This window comes from Manacus candei, unplaced genomic scaffold, assembly GCF_025592945.1.
Source record: "Manacus candei isolate 608988 ecotype Guabito, Panama unplaced genomic scaffold, ASM2559294v1 h1tg000050l, whole genome shotgun sequence".
Lineage (NCBI taxonomy): Eukaryota > Metazoa > Chordata > Aves > Passeriformes > Pipridae > Manacus > Manacus candei.
In genome coordinates, this window is record NW_026138098.1 from 5,219,686 (window position 1) to 5,241,388 (window position 21,703).

General features: G+C 42.3%; 1 protein-coding gene across 2 annotated transcripts; it reads right to left on the bottom strand.

Annotated features, from left to right (window-relative positions):
- Positions 1-8,073: 8,073 nt before the first annotated feature.
- On the bottom strand, positions 8,074-19,528 carry CLRN3 (clarin 3). 2 transcript variants are annotated; one of them, XM_051801232.1, is made up of 3 exons: positions 19,189-19,528; positions 12,474-12,647; positions 8,074-10,630 (listed from the first exon to the last, which is right to left on the bottom strand). In XM_051801232.1, exons 1-3 carry the CDS (start codon positions 19,415-19,417, stop codon positions 10,356-10,358), a joined length of 678 nt encoding a protein of 225 aa, XP_051657192.1. In that variant the 5' UTR covers positions 19,418-19,528; the 3' UTR covers positions 8,074-10,355. The 2 variants fall into 2 exon arrangements, with proteins under 2 accessions (XP_051657192.1, XP_051657191.1); XM_051801231.1 differs by having other exon boundaries at positions 8,090-10,630; positions 12,474-12,653; positions 19,189-19,523.
- Between the last annotated feature and the right edge of the window lie 2,175 nt (positions 19,529-21,703).

The window sequence follows — 21,703 nt, forward strand, 5'->3', positions numbered from 1 at the left end:
CAGCAGAATGGTAAATTCTTGGTGATTTCCCATGGAATGGTTTGGGTTGGATGGGACCTTAAAGCTCAACCAGTCCCACCCCCTGCCATGGGCAGGGACACCTTCCACTGTCTCAGGTTGCTCCAAGCCCCATCTAACCTGGCCTTGGACACTTCCAGGGATCCAGGGGCAGCCACAGCTTCTCTGGGCAACCTGTGCCAGGGTCTCACCACCCTCACAGCCAACAATTCCTTCCCAATATCCCATCTGTCCCTGCCCTCTGGCAGTGGGAAGCCATTCCTGCTTGTCCTGTCCCTCCAGACCCTTGTCCAAAGTCCCTCTCCAGCTCTCCTGGAGCCCCTTAGAGCCCTTTCCAGTGTCTAAAGGTCTCCCTGGATCCTTCTCTTCTCCAAGCCGAACAATCTCAATTTTGCCTGAAATCCTTGAGCTTGGAATTTTGGGAAAACCAGAATTAAACCCAAACTGTTCTGTTGGATTTGTACTCCATTTACAAGTTCATAAACAAGTTAGAAATATTTAATACTGTCTATCACATTATTCAGAGTACATTTTTCATATCTTGGCCTAAACCCATTTTAATGGATTGAGAGACTCTTTCCATCTGGTCACATCTCAGTGTTAGGCACCACTAGGGAGGAAAAAAGATCCCTGTCCCATCCTGACACTGACAGATTGAGTCCTTTTATTTGCTAGACTTTCAGTGTAAGACCTGCCTGACATTTCCATGAAGGAATGTACTGGCTTCAATATCTTCCTCCAAATCCTTTTTAGAGGAAGATATTGAAGTAGCTCCCTGCAGGCAAATTCCCCATCCCTGAGCAGCACCTGCCACTGGGGGAGGAGGAGATCTTGCCTCTGCACAAAAGCATCACCTAAACCTCTTTACATTCATAAATATGTCCCACATTTACTTGTGTCTTAGTTTGATGTGCTATGAAAACTCACTAAGTGTTGAAAATAGAGGGGTTTATTTTTTTTTCAGCCATAATTAAATCAACTCCACAATGTTTTCACATCAGAGGGATCTTCTTTTCTTTAATGAAATAAAGAAATAAAACCATCCTTGGCTTCAAGCTGTTCCACAGCTGAGAATGAGAGTGCACTTAGCCTTAATGAATGCTAACAAGCACCTACAGCTGCTTGAGATTTCCAAGAGAGGAAAATCTCACAGACTAAATCCTCCTTCAAGATGCTTTATGACTTTCAGATGAACATATTTGCCTTGAAATTCATCTTGGGCACCACTCCATGTACACAAAGTATGTTTGTCTATACTATTTTTGCTTTCAGAATTACCAGAGAATATTTCATATACGAAGAAGAGGGTTCCTGCACCCCTTCCAGTGTGTGGTTGGCACTTCTGAGCTTCCTAGAGAAAAAAAATTTGCTCTTGAAATTATTTTGGACACATGTAATAAATCAATATAAATGATGAAATAAAACTCTGGGCTTTATTCTTGCAAGTCCATGCCAAGGAACATTTTCTTGGAGTAAGTGATGACAACCTCTTTAGAGAAAAGAGGGATGAAGAGTATAATTTACAGAAGGGGTCAGGGTTCTGTTCCCTGACTCTCCTTTACTGAGGAAAACCAGAAAGTTCTACCCTGTTCAGGTCCTTTCTATACCTGACTGTATTTACCTGCTACACTCCCTTTGATTAAGGACTTTGATACTCTCTTATATCTTGTAGTGTCCTCTCAGCCTCAGCTGTGCTGCTCAGCAATGAACTGCCTAAAGGCATTTTCAACTTGCATGTCTTTAAAAAATGGCTGAATAGTCACCCCAGAATTCACCAGAAGCTACAGATCCTTTTCAGTAACCTTTTCCTTTGATTTCAATAGTGGAAATTATTTCCAGATTAAAAGTACTCACCCTCTGGCTGCTGAAAAATAATTTGAATGCACCCTCGCTCGCAGGATCCTTTCCCATCTGTGGGCATATTTCATTCATTATCTCATATTAAACCCAGAGATGCCATTAAAATCTAATATACTGCACAACATTTTGGCTCTGCAGGGAGCACTGGGATAGTTGTAACAGAAGCGACCTAAAATAGCATTTAAAACTTGACTGGTGTGTCCATTTAAATGTGGGTTTGAATGATATCCCTTTGTGTTGTTTTCTCTCCTGTGCTAAGTTTCATTTCCAGAGGGATGAAGAGTCGAGGGAGAGAGGGGGATGAGTAACTACCAAGATGGTATCAGTGAGCAAAGTTTAGTGCTGAGAGATGGGACCCTCTCACCTTCTCATATTCACGAATGACAAATGAAGATGGATTATTATGGATTATCAGTTCCCTTCCCTCTATAGCTTTATTACATCTAACATGCCATACCTGGAAAATAGCAATTTATGGGCTGAGAAACTTTATAAGTTAAACTGCTCCTTGAGAAGTGTGTTTTCCAAGTGTCTCCAGCTTTACAGACACTACAGGTTTGTTTTTGTGGGCCCTTCAGTGTTGTTTCTCTCTAGTTTTCTTGGGGATTTTACAGCAGCCTCAAGGCCAACACATAACTTGTGTTATACACCATGACCCTTTTCATTTATCCTCTTTTGCTGTTGTTTCCTCCCTGCAGACAGACTGTGAAATCTGATAAATACAGGGGTTTGTTCTTAAAAGCTTGTTCCTTAAATTCAGGTGGTAAAACATCCATTTAAAATACTGTGTGAAGGCTGCAGCCCCGCTGGCCCAGGCAAGTTTCATATCCCTTGGATTGTGGCATTAAAAACCCTACCCCAGCTACCTGGGTGGGATGTGTTGAGGGACAGGTGAGGACCTGCTGCTTTACACAGTTCATAGAATCCCAGAATGGTTTGGAACCTTAAAGATCATCCAGTTCCAACCCTGAATGGGCAGGGACACCTTCCCCTATCCCAGGTTGCTCCAAGCCCCATCCAACCTGGCCTTGGACACTTCCAGGGATGGGGCAGCCACAGCTTCTCTGGGCAACCTATAAAAACATAACAATCCTCAGGGTACACACCACTTTGACACCACTTCCCAGAGCTGTTGGGACATTTTGCAGACAAGGTTCACTGGGGCAGCTTAATGAGCACAACTGGTCTTCATTCATAACATCTCTGTTGAGCATGGTTTTGCCAGGATCTTCTAATTAAATAGGTCTTTTTTGTGTAGTTTCAGTGTATTTATAATGCAACAGTGATCTAGATCCGATAATAAGTGAGTTTATGCATAAATATTAGTGAGGATCTTGACCATGGGTAATTTGAAGTGTTTATAACTTGGTTCATGTGTTTCTTAAGACTGGTCTATTTTCCCTTAGGACAAGGAGAAATGGCTTCAAGTTGCACCAGGGGAGGCTCAGACCAGACATTAGGCAGAATTTATGCACTGAAGAAGTAGTTAAAGACTGAAACAAGCTCCTCAGGGCAGTGGTTTCCCCATCCCTGGGAGTGTTCAAAAATTAGTGAATGTGGCACTTTGTGATGTGGTTTAGTGGGTATGGTGGGATTTGGTCAAAGGTTGGACTTGACCATCTTGGAGGCCTTTTCCAACCTTAATGATTCTATGATAACCGACTTATTAATTACTGTGTTTAAGCACTTGTGTTTTTTTCTTATTCAGCAGTATATCAGTATTGCATCAACAATCTGAGGTGATGCAAATGCAAAGGGGCCTATTCTCAGTATTTTTATATTAGTTTAATTTAGGTAGCACTGGATTTGTTTTGATTTTGTTTAATTCTCCCCAAAAGCTGCAAAAGTATCTGGAGAACTTAACAGTTAAAGCAAAAATTGCTCTTGGCTCTCTCTAATCCCTGTTATCTTCTCTTTAAATGGAGGTGGGGAAAGGAAGTTGAGATTAGTGGGGATATTTTGATCCCCATCTGTTTCCCCTTAGAGGATAAACATGAAAGATCCCCATTATTGTCATGTTAATTTGTTCACAGCTCAATCCAAATCCCACTCAAGTCAATGAAAGTTCCTGTTCTTTCCTATTTCCCCTTACTTTCCATAAAACTGGAAGAACTGTTATTCCCAACACAGATACAGCAGGAAAGCAAGTTTTCAGTCACTATGCTAGACATGCTTCTGCTGGAAGGAGTCAAAAATCACTGAAAAGCTTGGGAAGAGCCTTGAAAAGTCAGAATAAAATTCTGGGGAGTGATTAATTGAGCTACAGCAAATTTAGGGATCATGTGGGGACAGGAGGTTCCCACCTGGGCATTAGAGATGTGCCTACTCTACGTCATCCCTGTGTCATCACTGTGTTTTTATCAAATTGTTCAGTTGCCAGAGCAAATTTTCTTTTTTTATTGATGAGTTGGATCGTGGAATCTTTGAAAAGTTCATTTGTTGCCTTAGTAACAAATTTGAAGTTGTCTTTGTCTTGCATTGAACATGTGCTGACAGAAAGAAGGAATTTTCCTCTTGGTTTGCTCCAGCACAGGTTGTTGAAGTATTTCCTGCATCAAATAATGGTGTGCAGAGACCAACAGAATTTGCATATATGATCCAGCTGTGATTATTTGGCACTTCATATGAAATGTTTTTCTTCTCCTTGCCCTGACATTTCGTACATGAAACCCTCAGATCCATAAGGGGGCCATGGGCAGATGGTGTCCAGGCTGGACCCCAAGGTCCTTAGGAAATCAGGCTGTGGTTTTATTATAATTAATATTTTTCTTTGAAGTTCCTGTACTTAGGAACTGGCTTTATTGGCACTGGCAGCTTCCTCGGGCACATCAGCACATTGATGCATCACCCTGTTTTCCAAAAGTCTGGGATCACTTCCCATCATCTCAGTTCCTCTTCACTGGGTGACACCTGTCTTCTCAAATAATCCCATTTAGCAGATGGGAGATGAGTCTGATCCTTAATATGTGAAAACACACAGGAAAGTAGCCAAAAGAACCTGGAATATTTTTGGTGACCAATGCAGGCTTTCCAACACAGGGAAAGATCACTCAGCAGCTGAGAATCTTAAATATAACAAAGTTTTCCTGAAAAGTCCCCTTTAATAAATAATGTTTTTTGCTGTTCCTTTAAGTATATTTTCCATATGGTTTTTGTTTTGTTTTGTTGTTGTTTTGGAAATTTACCTCTTTTAATAGTGGGAATTAACCAAAAAACCTTTTCCAGTGTATGTACAATTAACCCACCACTCTGCTGCACCCCCTGTGCTCATTCCCAGGGCACCCACAGAGTTGGGGTGTCAATTAGAGCCTTAAAATTAATGTATAATTTTGATAATGTTTTTAATTCATTTGGCTTTTTAGTTTTCTTTTTTTCCTGTATCTCAAAAGAAGGAGTGGAAATATACCATTTCTTAGCATGTAGAGTTAGGACAGGTCTCCCTGTCCTTCCCTCTCTGTTTCACTGTCCCATTCACAGGAAAATAAAGCAGAAAAGCAAAGCCAAGGCTGGTAGTGAATCCTAGGAAGGAGCCTGCTGCCCTCTGATGGCTCCCGAGGCAAACAGCCTCAGGAAAATGGGAATAAACACCTGAGAGGATCCCGCTTATTTTCCTAGAAAAATTCTCCTTTAGGCACAGAAGCAGAACCCAGATGTTCACCTGAACAGGAAGGGATAACTCAATGTCCTGAATTATTGCAGCAAATGCTGTTTTGTGGGGTTTTATTTCCTATATTTCTCATTCTTCCAAGAGGTTTTGATGTGGTTTGGCACCTGCTTCTCCAGTAGAAGCCCATTAATGTCTGGAATTCATGGCCCTGAGAGAACTGGGTGATTCAGGATTGTCTGTGTGTCCAAGGCAGGGTTGGATGGGATTTGGAGCAACCTGGTCTGTGATGATGAGATTAAAAGGTCACTTATCAGGTAAGTGGCTTCCATGGCTCTGGAAGCACCTTTTCCAAGTTAAATTACAAAATAGAAGAGCTCTGGAATTATCCGTCTCCAGAGGAGAGAGAGCAGGTGGACCATCCAGGACAGGGCTGACCCTGCCAGGCAAATATGTGGGATGAACAACAGGAAGCAAAGTCCAGGTATCTGTTGGCTGAATTAAAAGCTCAGGAGAAGGGATTGTGCATCCTCCCATCAGAGGAAATAAAAAAGAGGAAAACACAAAAAAGAAAGGATGCAACCTAATCCAACCTTGCGTTAGGTTTTAGGATATCAAAAAAGAATTGGGCTGGCTCTTGCCAACCAGGCAGCCTTTGGAATGAATGGAGCTGTGTTCAGTGCACTTATCCTCCTAATGAGGACACATTCTGGCAGTTTTCCCTCAGGTGAAAAGGGAAAAGCTTGCACTGTCGGCCTGATGCACTCCTGAAAGAAAAATCAAGCTCTCATCTTATCTAAACCCGGGGTAATTTTACACATTCATCACTTGCCAGTAGCTGAGTGTTGCTTTTCAGCAGGAGCTGTGTCTGAGCAGGTCAAGGGAAGGATCCTGGCTGAAAGATGAATCCCTGCTCCAACATCAGATTCCAGCTCCCAGCTCAATGGGGCCAAGGCAGGGTGTGACCAACGTGCTCCTTGCCTTGTGCCCCAGGTCTGAAGGTGGCTCAGAAATGCCAAAAACTGAACTTGAGTGAAGAGGAACAAGAGGTGGATTATCCAGCAAGGCAAACAGTGGCTCCCATCTGCTCCCCTTTCTTCCTTCTTTTTCTCCCCAAAGGAAAAATTCAAGGCAGTCCCTTCCTCCCAATCTGTGCTGACATATCCACAGTGGTTATTCTGATTAAATAAGTGACTTATTTTTCTCTGGCTAAATAAATCCCTTGAATGCATCTACGATCATTATTGAACTGCAGGTTTTAAAATAATCCAATATAACATGAACTTGATAATAGATTCTCACCTTGCTGTCTATAGGGGGATAGGACAAGGAGAGATTTAAGTTAATCAGGAAGAAATTCTATCCTGTGAGGGTGGAGAGGCCCTGGCACAGGTCACCCAGAGAAGCTGTGGCTACCCCTGGATCCCTGGAAGTGTCCAAGGCCAGGCTGGACAGGGTTGGAGCAACCTGAGATAGGGGAAGGTGTCCCTGATCATGGCAGGGGGTGGAACAAGATGAGCTTTAAATCCCTTCCAGCCCAAACCATTCTGTGACTCTTTTTATGCAAGATCTACTTTAGCTTTTTGATTCACTCTAAAAGTTTTACACTGGATAAAAGTTACACCAAATGCAGAAACAGTAGAAATGCAGAATAAAGAAGGCAGCTTTTCCTTTGAAACCACAGAAGATCCTCAATACCTAGTAAATTATCAGTCACCTTAATGTTTAGCAGCAGCTGAAAACATTTAATAAGACACATTGCAAACCTCACAGCAGGCAAATGCAATAATTTCTGATGTAGGCACAGCTACTTGACAGCACAGCAGAGGCTGCTTAACTTCACAATTACAGAAAAAAAGAGACAGTGCAGCTTTGCTGTTACCCACAGGCAAAGAGACTCAGTCAATAAAACCAATCCCTGTCCCCCAGGAGCAATTCTGCTAAAGAGTCATCCAGCTCCTGCTATTTAAAAATCTCAGCTGGTAGGAGAACTGCCAGAATTAACAATCAATGTTCTAAATCAAGCACAGGATCGCCAACACAGTAATGATTTTTACCACAGAGAATTAAAAATAAATATTCCCCTTGCAGCCCTGAGGCAGGTTTGGGTGGTGGGTGAAAGGGAGGAGAGCCCAAAACCAGGATGACCAGGAAAATATTTCATCAAATCCCAGAATGGTTTGGATTGGAAGGGACCTTAAAGCCCATCTTGTTCCACCCCCTGCCACGGGCAGGGACACCTTCCACTACCCCAGGTTGCTCCAAGCCCCATCCAACCTGGATGGAGATGCAAAATCCAGAGGCACCAGGAAGCCAAAGGTGAGATGGACATGTAACTCTTCCAATAAGTCAACCCACTACTCCTCAACTGTCTGTAGGGAATTTCTTATATTTCAGTTCCTATTTAATACTTATAAAACTTTCAGGGTCTTTCTGTAGAGATTTGGTTGGAAGGGACCTTAAAGCTCATCTTGTTCTACCCCCCTGCCATGGGCAGGGACACCTTCCACTAGCCCAGGTTGCTCCAAGCCCCATCCAACCTGGCCTTGGACACTTCCAGGGATGGAGCAGCCACAGCTTCTCTGGGTGACCCGTAAATTATAGCCCCCCCAATGCACACAGTGCTTTGCTGAGACTTTGCAGGGCTGTTGGGGCATTTTAGGGAAATGCAGGGTGAAAAGCTGGTGATGGGTCTGTGTGTTCCCTTCTCCTCACGTGCCTCGCGCTCCCCCAGCCGAGGTTGGGTGAGTTCAGCCGTGTAGGGATGTGCAGCCCCTCCCGGGGGCACTACGGGGAGCTCTCGCCTTCCTTGGCCTCATCTCCCCCCTGCTCCATCTCCATCAGCAGCATCTGCCACGCTGACACCCTGGCAGGAGGCAGAAAGGGGGGTGGCACAGGGCTGAGAGGATCATTTTGAGCTTGAGAAGGGAAATCCCGTCCTTAGTTTGAAGTAAAACATTCAGACAGAGAATCTCAAGGCAGCCTTGTTAGCCGCTTACAACTTCAACTCCTGTTTAAATTAGATTTTTTTAGTGTTGTGATGACTTTGATCTGTAGTTCACATCAAAGCAGGGGAGTTCCTGTTATCTAGCGACTTTCCAGAGCCACATGTCCCCCCCACCTCACAGCTGCAAATATCTGCCCACAAACAGGAGACCTCCAGGCTGATTTTTAACAGAGCCTCATGCTTCAAACAGGCACACAAAAGCAGGATTTATTTTGTTTTTCGGCTCTTTCATAGGTATTAGTGCTTCAGTGCAACAGAAATTCCCAGGCAGTGGTAAACCACTGCTTTCCAAAGCAGGAATTCTTGTTCCTCCAGTGCTACAACTTTATTTCTCTGTGAGGGCTGCTCTGAGTGTGAGTGTGCTGTGAGATGGATGCTGGCTGGGCCCAACAGTGACAGCTGAACGCTGAAACTGTGTGAAAATTTTTGCAGCCAAAGCAAAACTGGCAAATGTTTGGCTTTTTGCCACTGCAGCACCCAACTGTTTCACTGCAATGTTTAAAGCTCTCACAGGCAGGGCTCTGTCAACACTGCAGAGCAGGTAACACCCCTGACTTTGCTGACCTCAAGTCTTAGAAACCTTCTTTTATTTCTAATTTTTTTCCCCCCATTCTGCCCTCATCACTCTTTTAGGCAAATGCATAAGAGGGATGAAAAATCCCCCTGTTTTGATTCCTTTGATAGAGCACAGCTGCACCAAGTGTTGTGTGCTTTCATCTTGAAACTTTATTTTTTGAGATAAATAGTGAGAAGTCACCTCTTCTATCTTCTCATCTCCTCTTCAAAATGCTTTTTTATCTCCACGAGCACCTCTGGTATCACAGGACAGATACCACACATGGCAGTGAAAATCATAATATGAAGGAAAATGAGTCTTTTTTTTTTTTTTCCTTTTTAAAGGAAAAAAAACCCCAGCTCTCCTGGTTGAAGAGGAGCAGAAGGTGCTGACCAGTTTTGCACAGTGCACTTCTCCTGGGACACGTGCTCCAAGCGTGGTTTTGCACTGTGACATCTGTCCCAAGGTCACATTCATCTGCTCACTGTCCCCTGAGGGAACAGGAAGGGAGATCCCTCACTTCTGTGCAGTTCTATAGTTGTGTGTCTTTATGTTGATATTAAATACTAATTAAACCAGGCATGGTGATGGTCCTGGCTGTAAATCAACACTAATAAACCCCCTTGTTGGGATGTTGTGTCAGGGCAAGGTGATGGCCTGGGTCGTGCGTAGGTGAGGGGACAGGCACACCTGCCCAAGGCGTGGCTTTGCCCTTTGCTCTTGGCAGGAATCAAAGGTCTATAAACAGCCAGAAACAGGATTTTCCTAACGTTTCTACAAATTAATAACTTGTTGATATTAGGCTCCTGTGCTGCCACAGAAGTATAGAATTGTTTAGGTTGGAAAAGCCCTCTAACCATTCCCCCAGCCCTGCCAAGGCCGCCACTAACCCATGTCCCCAAGTGCCACATCCACATGGCTTTTAAATCCTTCCAGGAATGGAGAATCCACCACTGTCTTCTGTGGACTTTGTCCACAAGTGCTCACACTCCTGCCCATGAACAGGAGCCTCCCTGAGTCCCTGTGGTCACCTGAGCAGCTCCACAGAGAGCTGCAGGAGAAGATCCTTAAGAAGAGAAAGGACAAAATGAAGCACCAACACCTTAGTGACCATTTCTCATGATCCCAAGAGATATTTCTGCCCCTTGAGATCTCCAAGGGTGAAGCAGTAGGCAGCTAAAACCAAAGTAGACCACTGTGTCTTCAAACCAATTTGTTAATTGAACTGCACACACAGTTCAGTTTGAATGGAAATTAGTTGTCCACATTAAATAGTCATTTTCCTTTGCACCCTCTGTTCTGTGGTGTCCTTAAAACAGAATGACGTCTTTTGGTGCATTTTCAATGGGTCTTTCCTGCTCTTTCTTCTTAGAATACCTTGCATGTTCATAGAAATATATGATGATGAGAGAAGCAATGTTCAGGAAAAGGACGAGTAGCATGATCCAGTAGGAATATCCATAACTGTGCTGAGATCTGATGTGGCTCTGCAGAGAGGTGGAACATCCACGGGCCAGTTCTTCAGACAGGCCATGTGCTTCTATGTTCACAGGGAAAAGTATCATGGCTATAAGCACGAGGATTCCTAGAAAATAGAAATACAAATATTAGAGGTGAAACCATAGTGATATTTAAGTAGCTGTTTGTAAAGATTCTACTTAAATTGGTTAAATACCTGCACTAGGACAAAATATTTTTCCATTAGTAAATTATAAGGGCATTTATAGAATTTTTGTCCCACCTAATAATATCTGCCAGGTGTTTTGAAATAGGCAACGATACCATCTTTTAAAATTACTGGATTCTCATTGACTATTCTTAGACAAGGCCATTAAATTTAACTTTTTTTTCACTGAATTTAATGCTGATGAGTATAATGTGTTCATAGATTGTCTATCTGATATAACCCCAAATCCATGGGGTGGGCAGTATCACAGCTGGATAAACCCTGGTCTGGGTTCAGGGTTGGCCCAGCTTTGCTCAAGAGCTTAAATTTAGAGACCCCATGTTCTCTCCAAGTCAAATTATTTGATGACTCTGTTAGAAGCCAAAATTCAAGGTCTTCTTATGTCTCTGTCTATTTCTTACAGCCTTCCAAGTGTTAAAGGAGTTCAGTTACTTTGACATTTAGCTAAATAATATTTTTACATCCCTGCTTTCACTGTGCTCTGAACATTGGTGGAAATAGTTCCATTCCTTTTCTCCAGGTACATCATCCTACACAAGTTCAGGCTGAAACAGGTCCAGTTTTTTTTTTCAGAAGGACTTTCAGGCCATCTGGTAAGAGAATTAGGAACCTCCAAGATAACCTCCCACATCAAATGATGTGTGATTGTTCATAAAAATACACCCACAGCAAAATAGGCTTCCAGGTCACAGCACTCACAGGGCTGTACAAAGGAACCACAACCCTCAGCCAGCATGGGGGTTTATTTTCTCACCATTATTTATTTTTGCAAGTCCATGGTCCTTTCATTTCAGGTCACAGCTTGCAAGTTCAGGGTGCTCAGGAAAGGAACAACCTCTTCATGTGACAAGACAATAATCTGCTTGTCTCAACAGTGAGTAATTGTCTGATTTAGGCATTTATTCCCTTTTCTTACTGCATTTCACTGCTGTTTCTGCATCTATCTTTACGTGATGTGTTAAAAAAGAGGGGAGTTTCATACCCCCACCCGTAGTTGCTATGATTAAAACTAAATTTATCCATACAATTCCCTTTCCACCAAGGTCTGATTTTGATGATGGTGCTGCTGGGGACACACCTCCCTCCCATCTGCAGACCTGAAGAGCTTTTGAAGGGTAAAACGCTCTTGTTGAAGTACCCTGTAATCAGATGTCTTAAAAGGAAATTATTCAAGTGCAAACCTATTATTGGAGGAACACATAATCCTCTTGAGACAAATTGAGTGTGAGAGCTGGAATCATTGCCAGCGCATGACCAGGAGGGCAGGAGGGTGTGCTGGGAGCAGCCAACCAGGTGAACATGGGGATGCACCTTCAGGGAGCCCTTTGTCAGGGTTCAGGCTCTAATGACTCATTGTCTCTACCTTTTTTATTTATGCTTAGGGAATGTTAAAACTTAACTTTGATCTGCAAAAGTGTTTTTTAGAGAGGGAAATAAAGTTTGCCATGGCTCAGTCCTTCTAACTGCTGCTCCCCATATATACCATTACATAAATATAATATTACTACTATATGATACAATTTTACTGGTACTTAAAAGGTAGTTTTCAGGTGTCCCAGAAGACATGTGTAAAACTAAACCTACTGAACAAAATGCTTTTCCAAGTGTTTCCTTTTCCAGATATGTATTTCTTAATCTTGGAATCAAGGTATTCATCCAAAGGTGGACAGGAAGTGGGATGGGATGGGATGGGATGGGATGGGATGGGATGGGATGGGATGGGATGGGATGTGTTACTCACCACATATGGAATTCCAGGTGTAGACTCCAATGGGTCCCAGAAATGTCTGGTAGGGATTGCTGACAGCATTGGTGCAGGTGAATCCAGAGCTCAGAAGGGAAGTCAGTAAACTGAGAACCAGAATCACAATGATGGCAACGTTGGTGCTTCTTGTCTTGGTGCTGCTCAGGGAATCTGCAACTGAAACACAGGGGCTGAGCATGGAGAAGGGACAGAAGAGCACACAGCCTCAACTTGTGTCAGGGGATGTTTAGATTGAATATTAGGGAAAATTTATTCACTGGAAAGGGTGGTCAGGCACTGGAAAAGGCTGCCAGGACAGTGGTGGAGTCCCCATCCCTGGAAGTGTTCAAAAGACACGTGGATGTGGCACCTGGAGACACGGGTTATTAGTGCTGGGTTAAAGGTTGGGATTAATGTTCTTAGAGGTGTTCTTCAGTCTTAATGATTTTATGATAATCAGCCTTCCCCTCATGGTCTGGTGGACTCTGACAAGTCTATGACTTACTGATCTGGCTGTAATTAAAAGCTGATAAACAGAGACTTGATTGATCTGTAGAGATCAGGATGCAAAGGAACACAGCAAGACACAGCACATGAACCCAAAGCCCACATGGGGTGAAGGTACACAGGGCAGAAAAAAGTGCATGTCTGCTACTCCTGTAGGCACAAAAACCTCCTGGGCATTGGCTGGATAGGAAACTTCTCTTCCTTAATACTTCTGTAAAAATTTCCTCTTGACGTGGCCAGACAGAAATTTTATGCTTAGCTGGACCAGAAAACCAGGTGTTCCTCTGCCCACGCCTGGTAAATTCCATAATTATTTAAAACTGTTCCAACTGCAGGTTATTCTCTCTTAGTAGGGCATCAGTTTCCCTCCCATGGAATAAATTTGACAAGAGGAACAGCTTCTAAGGGAATAAAACTCTCTCAGGAAGGGCCAGGTGGATTTGCAGGAATAATATAGCTAAGCATGGTCATACATGGACAGGTGAGGAGGGTTGAGCTCACACCCTGAGTGGATCTGTCTCTGTGTCCTGCAAAAAAAAAAAATAATGGTGGAGGTAGGCCTTGCTCCCTTCTTTTAAAAGAAAGGAGCAACTCCTACTTTGGAGATGTTTTTGGATGCCCTGAGACTCCTGACCCCGCAGCTCATCATCAGATCTGCTCATCATCCATCCTTTACTGCAGCTTCATTGTGGTGATGTTCCTTTTCCCACTTCCCACTGCTCTTCCACCCCTAAATCCACTGAATTTTAAAATTAATTTCTTGTGTATGTAGTTTTTGGGACGAGCTGGGGCATCGTGTTCAGGGTGAAAATCCCTCCCTGCTGCTCCCACCCTGAGCTGAGCAGTTCCTCATCTACTCAGGGTGAGTAACTCTTAAAACACAATTCCTTAGATTTTGCTTGGCTTGGGCTTTTAAATTAAGAGCCCTGCCCACAGGCACTGTTTCTGTAAAGGAGGGAAGATGGGAAAAATAAAAATACAAATCTGGGATATATTTTTTCATTAATTCAATGTGATGAAGATTTCAGTGCAAGCTCAAACACCTCGTGTGCATTATATCTCTAAGCCTACATTGGCTTAAAATAATAACTACAGCAGCCAGGCTTGTTTAAAATTAAGAATAGGGAGCACATTTGCTGGCCACTGATCCTGCAGCTTGTGTGGAGCTTGTGCCTGGTGCCAGGGAACGACTGGACGTGGCCCTCAGTGCCCTGGGCTGGGTGACAAGGTGGGGATCAGGCACAGGGTGGACTCCATGGGCTGGGAGGGCTTTTCCAACCCCAGGGATTCTGTGGCTGGGTATATGGAGTGTTGTGGCTCCCACAGGGCTGGGCTTTGGGGTCACATGGTGGCCCTGGAGCTTCTTTTCTCAAGGTCTCCAGCCAAATGCCAAGGAATCAGATCCTGGTCCCTCTCCTTTTGGCTCCAGATCATTACAGTTCATACACACAGGCCATTGCCCTCTCTAGTTTCTGGAGCTGCAGGAGTGTCTGGCCATATGTTCACGGCACATGTTCAACCCCTGCAGGACTGCCATCAATTTTATTGATTTTTTGCCTCAATCCTTCCAGTCATTCCATAGGTTGCTGATAATAAGAGACACAATATCCTCGAAGTGTAATTGCAGTATAGCCGTGTTGAGATATATTATTTTCCTCTTTTCAATTTAAAGATTGAAAAAGCAACTGCAATTTGCCTGTGGCTGCCTGATGTTGTAACAAATACAATGACAATGTTTTCCAGCTCTATTCAAATGGGTGTTGTGATAGACAGATGTGTAGGAAAATTCCCCTTCTATTCTGCTTTTAACACAAAGCCATTACTGCAAAGTGTTCAGGTAGTGCCTAAATGGGAAAAATCATAGCAGGAAAAAAAGTACTAAAAACCCCATAAAGAGAAATAAACATCATAAAAAGAAGAGCTATTGGGAAGAAATGAAAAGGAGAACTTCTCTTTCATTTTGTGTAATACTGCAGGTAGAAGTTAATGTCTGTTTGAGGCAAGGATGTGTTATGGAAATCAGTTGTAAATGTAAGCAATTTTCCTAGAAGAACAGGAAAGAAGGGCTTCCAGGGGCTATCACTCAATTAAATGGAAGTGAGCTGCTGGTTGTACCTGCACTCAGGCTGAAGCAGCCTGGGCATCACCTCTGATGTATTTCTTGCACAAGATGTAAGTCTGGAGCCAAACCAGCCAGGCTTGTGTAATTTCCCTCTGGCAGCCTCACTTAATTTTATCACTCAGAACATCTCCAAGATTGACTGGCTACACCTATTCCAGCCCCTAATTGATCTTGTTTATCTCTGACAGTGATCAGCAGTTTAGGGGATGTCATTTTATGCTGTTGTAACAGCACAAGGCTAAAGGGTTTAAAGAAAATGTTGTTTTCATGGTAGCAGATTTTTTTTTGCCCTAAATAAAGCAGTCTGTGCAAACTGAAGGAGCTGATCTGTTTGAGTGGGGTCAATAGTAACCTGCAGCATCTGTGTAAAATAACCTCATTCTACAATGGAAACAGAGGGGTTTGCCCTGCCCAGATCTCTCCTTATTTTCCTGTATCTTCTTCCTTTTTTTTTTTTTTTTAAATCATCCTTAATTCTTATATATTTGGATAGAATTTCCCAAACTTCTACTGACCTAAGTCAGCCTTCCAAGCAGTGCTGATCTGGCAGCTTTTGTGAGCTCTCTGATCACTTATGGCACATAACGAATTTTTCATTAAAAAAAAAAAGAACCAAACAACCAAAAAACCCCAAGCAGAGTTCAGCTGAGCTTCCCAGTTTTCAGGAGATCCCATAGCACACCGGGAAACTGATTTTCAGGCATTTATCATGTCATTTAAAAGTGAGAAAGTGAATTGATTCTTCTCTGCTCATAGAAAATTTCAAAGGCTTCCTCATGTGTTGTTGGCCTTGCTGGCTGCAAACAGCTGGATAAATCCTGATGTTCCAGGACTCTTCTGGGTGTGCCTTTTCCTGGGCCTTGCTCAACTTCTACATGGACACAAGCAGAGCAGTAAACAAGCTCTTACAGGCTGTTACATTCGTAGTTGGTTCCTTGCTAAGAGAAATCATTAAAACAGCTCATGAAGACTGTAAGGACTTTGATTATTAAATAACTTTTACATTCTGCCAGACCATTCATCCCCAGTGGCTGTTTTGATTTATTGCTCTATTAAGGTTGTTCCTGGCAGTCTGTTAAAGAGACACCCTGACTTGGGCAGGTCATGCACAGCCACGGTGCAGAAACCATGTTTGTCTTTCATCTTTATGCTCAGAAATTTCTTTCAATGCTGTGCTTTTTACAGGAATAAGTTAAGTTTTTTGTAAAGGCTGTTGATGACCTTTTGAATGGCAATTAATAAAAACCGACCTGGGCTATTGCTAACAAATATTTCATATCCCCAGGCTATCACCTTTGATTTGCTCTTTTATAATTTCCATCCTCCTTTTCTCACACCCAGATATGACAATGCCATTTGAGAAACACACATGGGGTGCACAGCAGGGCCCCCCAGCAAGGACACAGTTGCTGAGTGATGGGTCACACTGTGAGTTAAAAGGATGTTTTTAACTCCTCTTAGTGGTGTCTGAAACATTGGAGTGGAGAAAGCACATCACTTTATTTCTTCATAAAACAGGAAATCAATTTACTGAAGAATCAGCAAAGACAAGACATTTACTGTCTTAGGAGGACCTGTCTATATGAAGTTAAAATATTATATATAAAATATTAATATATAAGTTTCCTATTTCAAGTATGTATGGAATAGGATCATAAAATAGAATGGTTTGGATTGAAAGGGACACTAAAGACCATCTCATTCCATCCCCTGCCATGGGCAGGGACACCTTCCACTAGCCCAGGTTGCTCCAAGCCCTGTCCAACCTGGCCTTGGACACTTCCAGGGATGGGGCAGCCACAGCTTCTCTGGGCAACCTGGGCCAGGACTAAGAATTTCTTCCATAAATGACAATATAAAACATGACAATAATGCCTAGCATAGAGCCTAAGAACTAATTTAAAATCAGTTCATCTCCCCTTGGATATGTGCCCAACTGAACTAGGGAGGGATGTGGGCAAACCCATCTTTAGACTGTTCTTAAAGCATCACTTTCCTTCAGCAGCTGTGGGAAAACAACTCCTGAAACTCACTTGTTTTGTTCATCCCTAAACAACCGATATGTGAGAATTGAGATAACTTCCTCTAAATGTTTATCTGATAAATGATAATCACAAAGCCCTGAATCTGGTGGGGGAAACCCCAAAACCACTGAGATGCATGTAAATGGTGCAAGAACCAAGCCCCTTCACTGATACAAGTGTTGGGTGAGTCCTTTTCATTGATTTTGATCAAAATTGACCTGTTGGTAACACCCAGGCCCTGGGACTGGGCTGTGTGAGCCCTTGTACAGACAAAGGGAAGACACACGCCCTGAATTCCAGCCAACCTGTGTCCCCACCCTGCAATCAGCTCCTGCTGGGAGGACTCCAGGTTTCACAGGGAGCCCAGTTAAAATCAGCAGGAGCCTGCCCACATGGCACAAGGTTTGGGGCTTGAGCCAACTGCCATAGGGTGCTAGAGCCATATAGAAACCATTTTTATTAATGCATATTTACTCTTCCAAAAATACTGCGATTATTCTGATATGACTGTAAGTAAACCAGATTTAAATGCCTGGTTTGTGTGGGTTTGTGTTTGTTACAGGACAATCTCAATTCACACTCCATGTTTTGCTGGGAGTGCTACTGTGTCCAGGTTTTCATGGCAATCTAAATGTTCTCATGACAACGTGAATGTTCTCAAGAGAACTGGCTTGTGTAACACAGCTTTGCCACCGTGGGAATTGGGGTGCCTGTTTGTACAGGGACAGTTTCTGTGATAAATTAAGCTGGGAAAGATCTGGGAGATGGGAACCACCTGCAGGCTTAGATCTGCTGTGCTCTGCCTTGGGTGGCTTCTCTGGGACATCTCACAGCAACCTACCAAAAAAGGAAAATATTTCTTGAAGTATCTTAGAATCTCAGACTGGTTTGAGTTGAAAGGGACCTTAAAGCCCATCCAGTTCCACCCCCTGCCATGGGCAGGGACACCTTCCACTAGCCCAGGTTGCTCCAAGCCCTGTCCAACCTGGCCTTGGACACTTGCAGGGATCCAGGGGCAGCCACAGCTTCTCTGGGCAACCTGTGCCAGTGTTTTACGACTTAAACTGTAAAAGAAAATATTCCTTTACCACTTTAATTGTAAAAAATTTCTTCCTTTTATCTATTTTAATTCTATATCTCGTGTTTTTAAAACTGTTTGACCTACTCTTCCAATTTTTGTTAGGTTTCTTCTGACTGGCTTTTTTCCCCTTTCACGTGTCATCAGCATTATTGCTTTGAACGTGGTGTGACAGCAAGACAGATAAAATGAGTGTAAACCCTTGATCCTAGCAACAGCTTTCAGGCTTATCTACCTTTGGGTGTTGTTTTACATGTTTTGTTCTTTTTCTTTCAGGAGTCTTAAAACCTTTTTCTATAAAATGATGCTAATTTGGTAGCCGGTGGAAAATGTTTTAAATCAAACAATAAGTTTAACATAATGAAATTAAAGGAAATCCTGGAAGATGAATTAGGTTTGTAAATCTCTTAATAAAGTGGTTAGTGTTGCTTTTCTGTTCCTCACTGAAAACTTCTGCAAATGAAAGTCAATTTTACATAAAGTTCCCATTTTTTATTTTTTCTTCATTCCAAAGGGAACGAGGTAATTATACAGGTGATTAAAATAAGTTGTTATTGTCAAGAATGCTGCAGAATTTCTGTGCTTTTTGAGGGTCTTATATTATACTAGTTAAATCCCCAGACTGTTCTACAGTTGTTCTTGGTCTCACTTAAAGTATTATAGTTATAGATGAACACAAGAGCTGTGGGTCCTACGCCTGACACTGATATGAGCAAGAAGATTTTAGGTTTACATTAGATATTGGGAAGAAATCCTTCCTTGTGAGGGTGGTGAAGCCCTGGCACAGGTTGCCCAGAGAAGCTGTGGCTGCCCCATCCCTGCAAGTGTCCAAGGCCAGGTTGGACAGGGCTTGGAGCAATCTGGGCTAGTGGAAGGTGTCCCTGCCCAGGGCAGGGGTTGGAACTGGATGAGCTTTAAGGTCCCTTCCAATCCAACCATTCTGTGACTCTCAGACCCATTTCCAGGTGTAACACCACTCACCTTGGAAGGTCTGTTTTGACACCTGAAGTCCTGCTTCAACAAACTGTTCACAGGTGCCCCTGAAGAGTCCGTAGTCGAGGCTGATGGTGATGCTGGTGTTGGTGCGAGAGAAGAGAACGTCGCTGCTCACCCACTGCTGCGTCCCCAGCACCACACAAATCAGCACGAAGGAGGAAACACAGGTACAAAAAGCAGATGCAAACATGGTTGTTTTCTTCCTGGAAGGCATCTTGGCAGAGATTTTCCCACCACTTCAGGATATTTTGTTCCCTTTAGTTCAGCTACCATGGAGTTGTTTCCTCCTCCTTGCTGTCCGGGCTCTGTCGTCACAGAGAGTTACCCTGGTAAACTTTAAGTGAACAGCAGTGGTAATAAAAGTGTAAAATAATTGAACTTTGGTCTGGGGAAAAGGTGTTGCCATAGTTACAACACCACCAGCCTGGCAAAGGCTGGTAGAGATCACTGTCAGATTATTTATGATCCTTGACAAACCAGCACTTCCCAGATCATGGCTCTGGGCTCGTCCAGAGCCTCGGCGTGTTCCCAGCTCACCTCGTGCCTTCTGGGAGAGTTCTGAGGTTTTTCTCTTTAAAATCCTGATAAACAGGTTGAAAAAGATGTTTTTCTAAATCTGTATCTAATGTGTTACGGTAAAAAGTATTAAATGTTCCTTCTTTGTTCAGATTCCCAGTTTGCTGCGATCAGACCAACTCTCCCTTTTGTGAGACCTTCTAAATTCTTTAAATTTGTGAAAACACTGGGCTGGTCTTGGGTTTTGGTGGGGTAATGACATTCTATCTCCTGTCAATAGATTATTTTCTAAGAAAGAGCCTGTTTCCTCATTAAATTGCACATATTTTCTCACAATAACTCCTTCCCCCCCTTTTTTTTTTTTACCTTCTTTCTGTCAAGGAGGAAACCAATACCTTGAACAGGGATTCATTTCAATGAAGTAGTGGATATGTAAAGGGAGCAATCCTGAAGAAGGTCTGTTCTGGACTATAAAGCAATTTCTTCAGCCCAAGTTGAATTAAACAAAAACAAAAGACAGTAAGAAAATGTTATCAAACAGAACCTACGTTGCTTAATTAAAAGACTGAAGCCAAATTTCTAGAACTTGAGGTGAACTCAGCACCAGGGTCCCCATTTTTTGGGAGGAACCCTGAAATATAAATTAATAATCTATTGTCAGGCTAACAGAGTGTCAATTAGATTTTATTTCTATTAGTTATAATGTCCTTATTCCACATTATACTAAACCCGAGCTCCTGGACGATCCAGAGTTTTTAAATTAACCTTTAGGGGGAAACTAAATAAACCTGTGGAGTTCTTGTCCTGAAGCTTCACTGGTTTGCATTTTAATGACAGAGAGAGATTTTTGAATTTTTTATGAATTTGAAATGGCAAAGAATTTCTTGGGAGGAGAAAATCCCCGTTGTGCAGTGCAGTGTTATTGTACTGTGATTCTTCTGGTTTTATGACTTCTTGACCCAAAACTTTAAAGCACTAATTAGATTTGAAATCAATGTATTTTATTTCTGCTCTTTATATAATATGGTCTTGTGATTACTTTTTTCAAATTATATGGGATTTAATAATACTTTTGAGGCAATTGCTTTGAAGAATACGTAAATATAAATTTTAAAGAATATATAAATTTTATTCTAAATAATCTATATTCCTAAATAATCTATAATTTATATTCCTAAAAATCTATATAAACCATATATTTAGGAATTTCATTCCTAAATAATCTATATCTATGTAGCAGAAATCAGTCAGAATTTGGTTTAAGCTCTGAGGAGTAAAGGGAGGTTTCTCAACCTGTCTAAAGAAATAAGAAACAAGAGGCCTGCCCCCATTTCTGACCAGTATTCCAGTTAAACTTTAACCATCACAATATGGGAAAACTTTGTTAGGCTGATCCACCTCTACAGGTTCATTAATCTGACACTTCTATTGGTCCTTTATTTGCATACAAAGAGCATAGTCCAAGAACTTACAGTCCAAGGATATTTTTTAATAAACTGAGGTAAAACCTGTCCCCTATGAAATATATTTCAAAAAAATATATATATTTAAGAACTGATATTTATCTTGGTAATAACTTCAAGGGAATTACTTTTCAGCTCCTGCTTGGTGGTTTTCTTTTTCAATTTCAACAAACTGAGTATCCACACCTTTAAAAATTCCCAATAACAGAGACTAAGAGCAGTGAGGAGCCTGTAGATCCTTTCTGAGCAATCTGACTAAATTATATTTAGTTTTTGGTGACTCAGCTCAAATTGTTATGCCTCAAATCACTGAAACTCTCCTGTGGCTCAGAGAATTGCTCTGTAAATGAGACCATAATTTGCCTTTTTCTTGCCTGTCACCTTGAAGTTTATCTGTTCTCTGCTGAAGCTACAATTCCTTGTGTCTTCTTTTTTTCCCCTCACGGTTACCTGAAAAAACATCACATAACTTGGAATGAAAATTGATGTTTGACACGGCAACCTCATCACTTGAGAGAAGG

Excerpts from the sequence above, each read along its gene's own strand:
- CLRN3 (XM_051801231.1), bottom strand. The coding sequence starts at position 19,417 with ATGCCTTCCAGGAAGAAAACAACCATGTTTGCATCTGCTTTTTGTACC. Across the intron at positions 12,654-19,188 it reads GTCAAAACAGACCTTCCAAG|TTGCAGATTCCCTGAGCAGC; the intron begins GTGAGTGGTGTT and ends CCTGTGTTTCAG. Across the intron at positions 10,631-12,473 it reads CACCTGGAATTCCATATGTG|GAATCCTCGTGCTTATAGCC; the intron begins GTGAGTAACACA and ends TCTATTTTCTAG.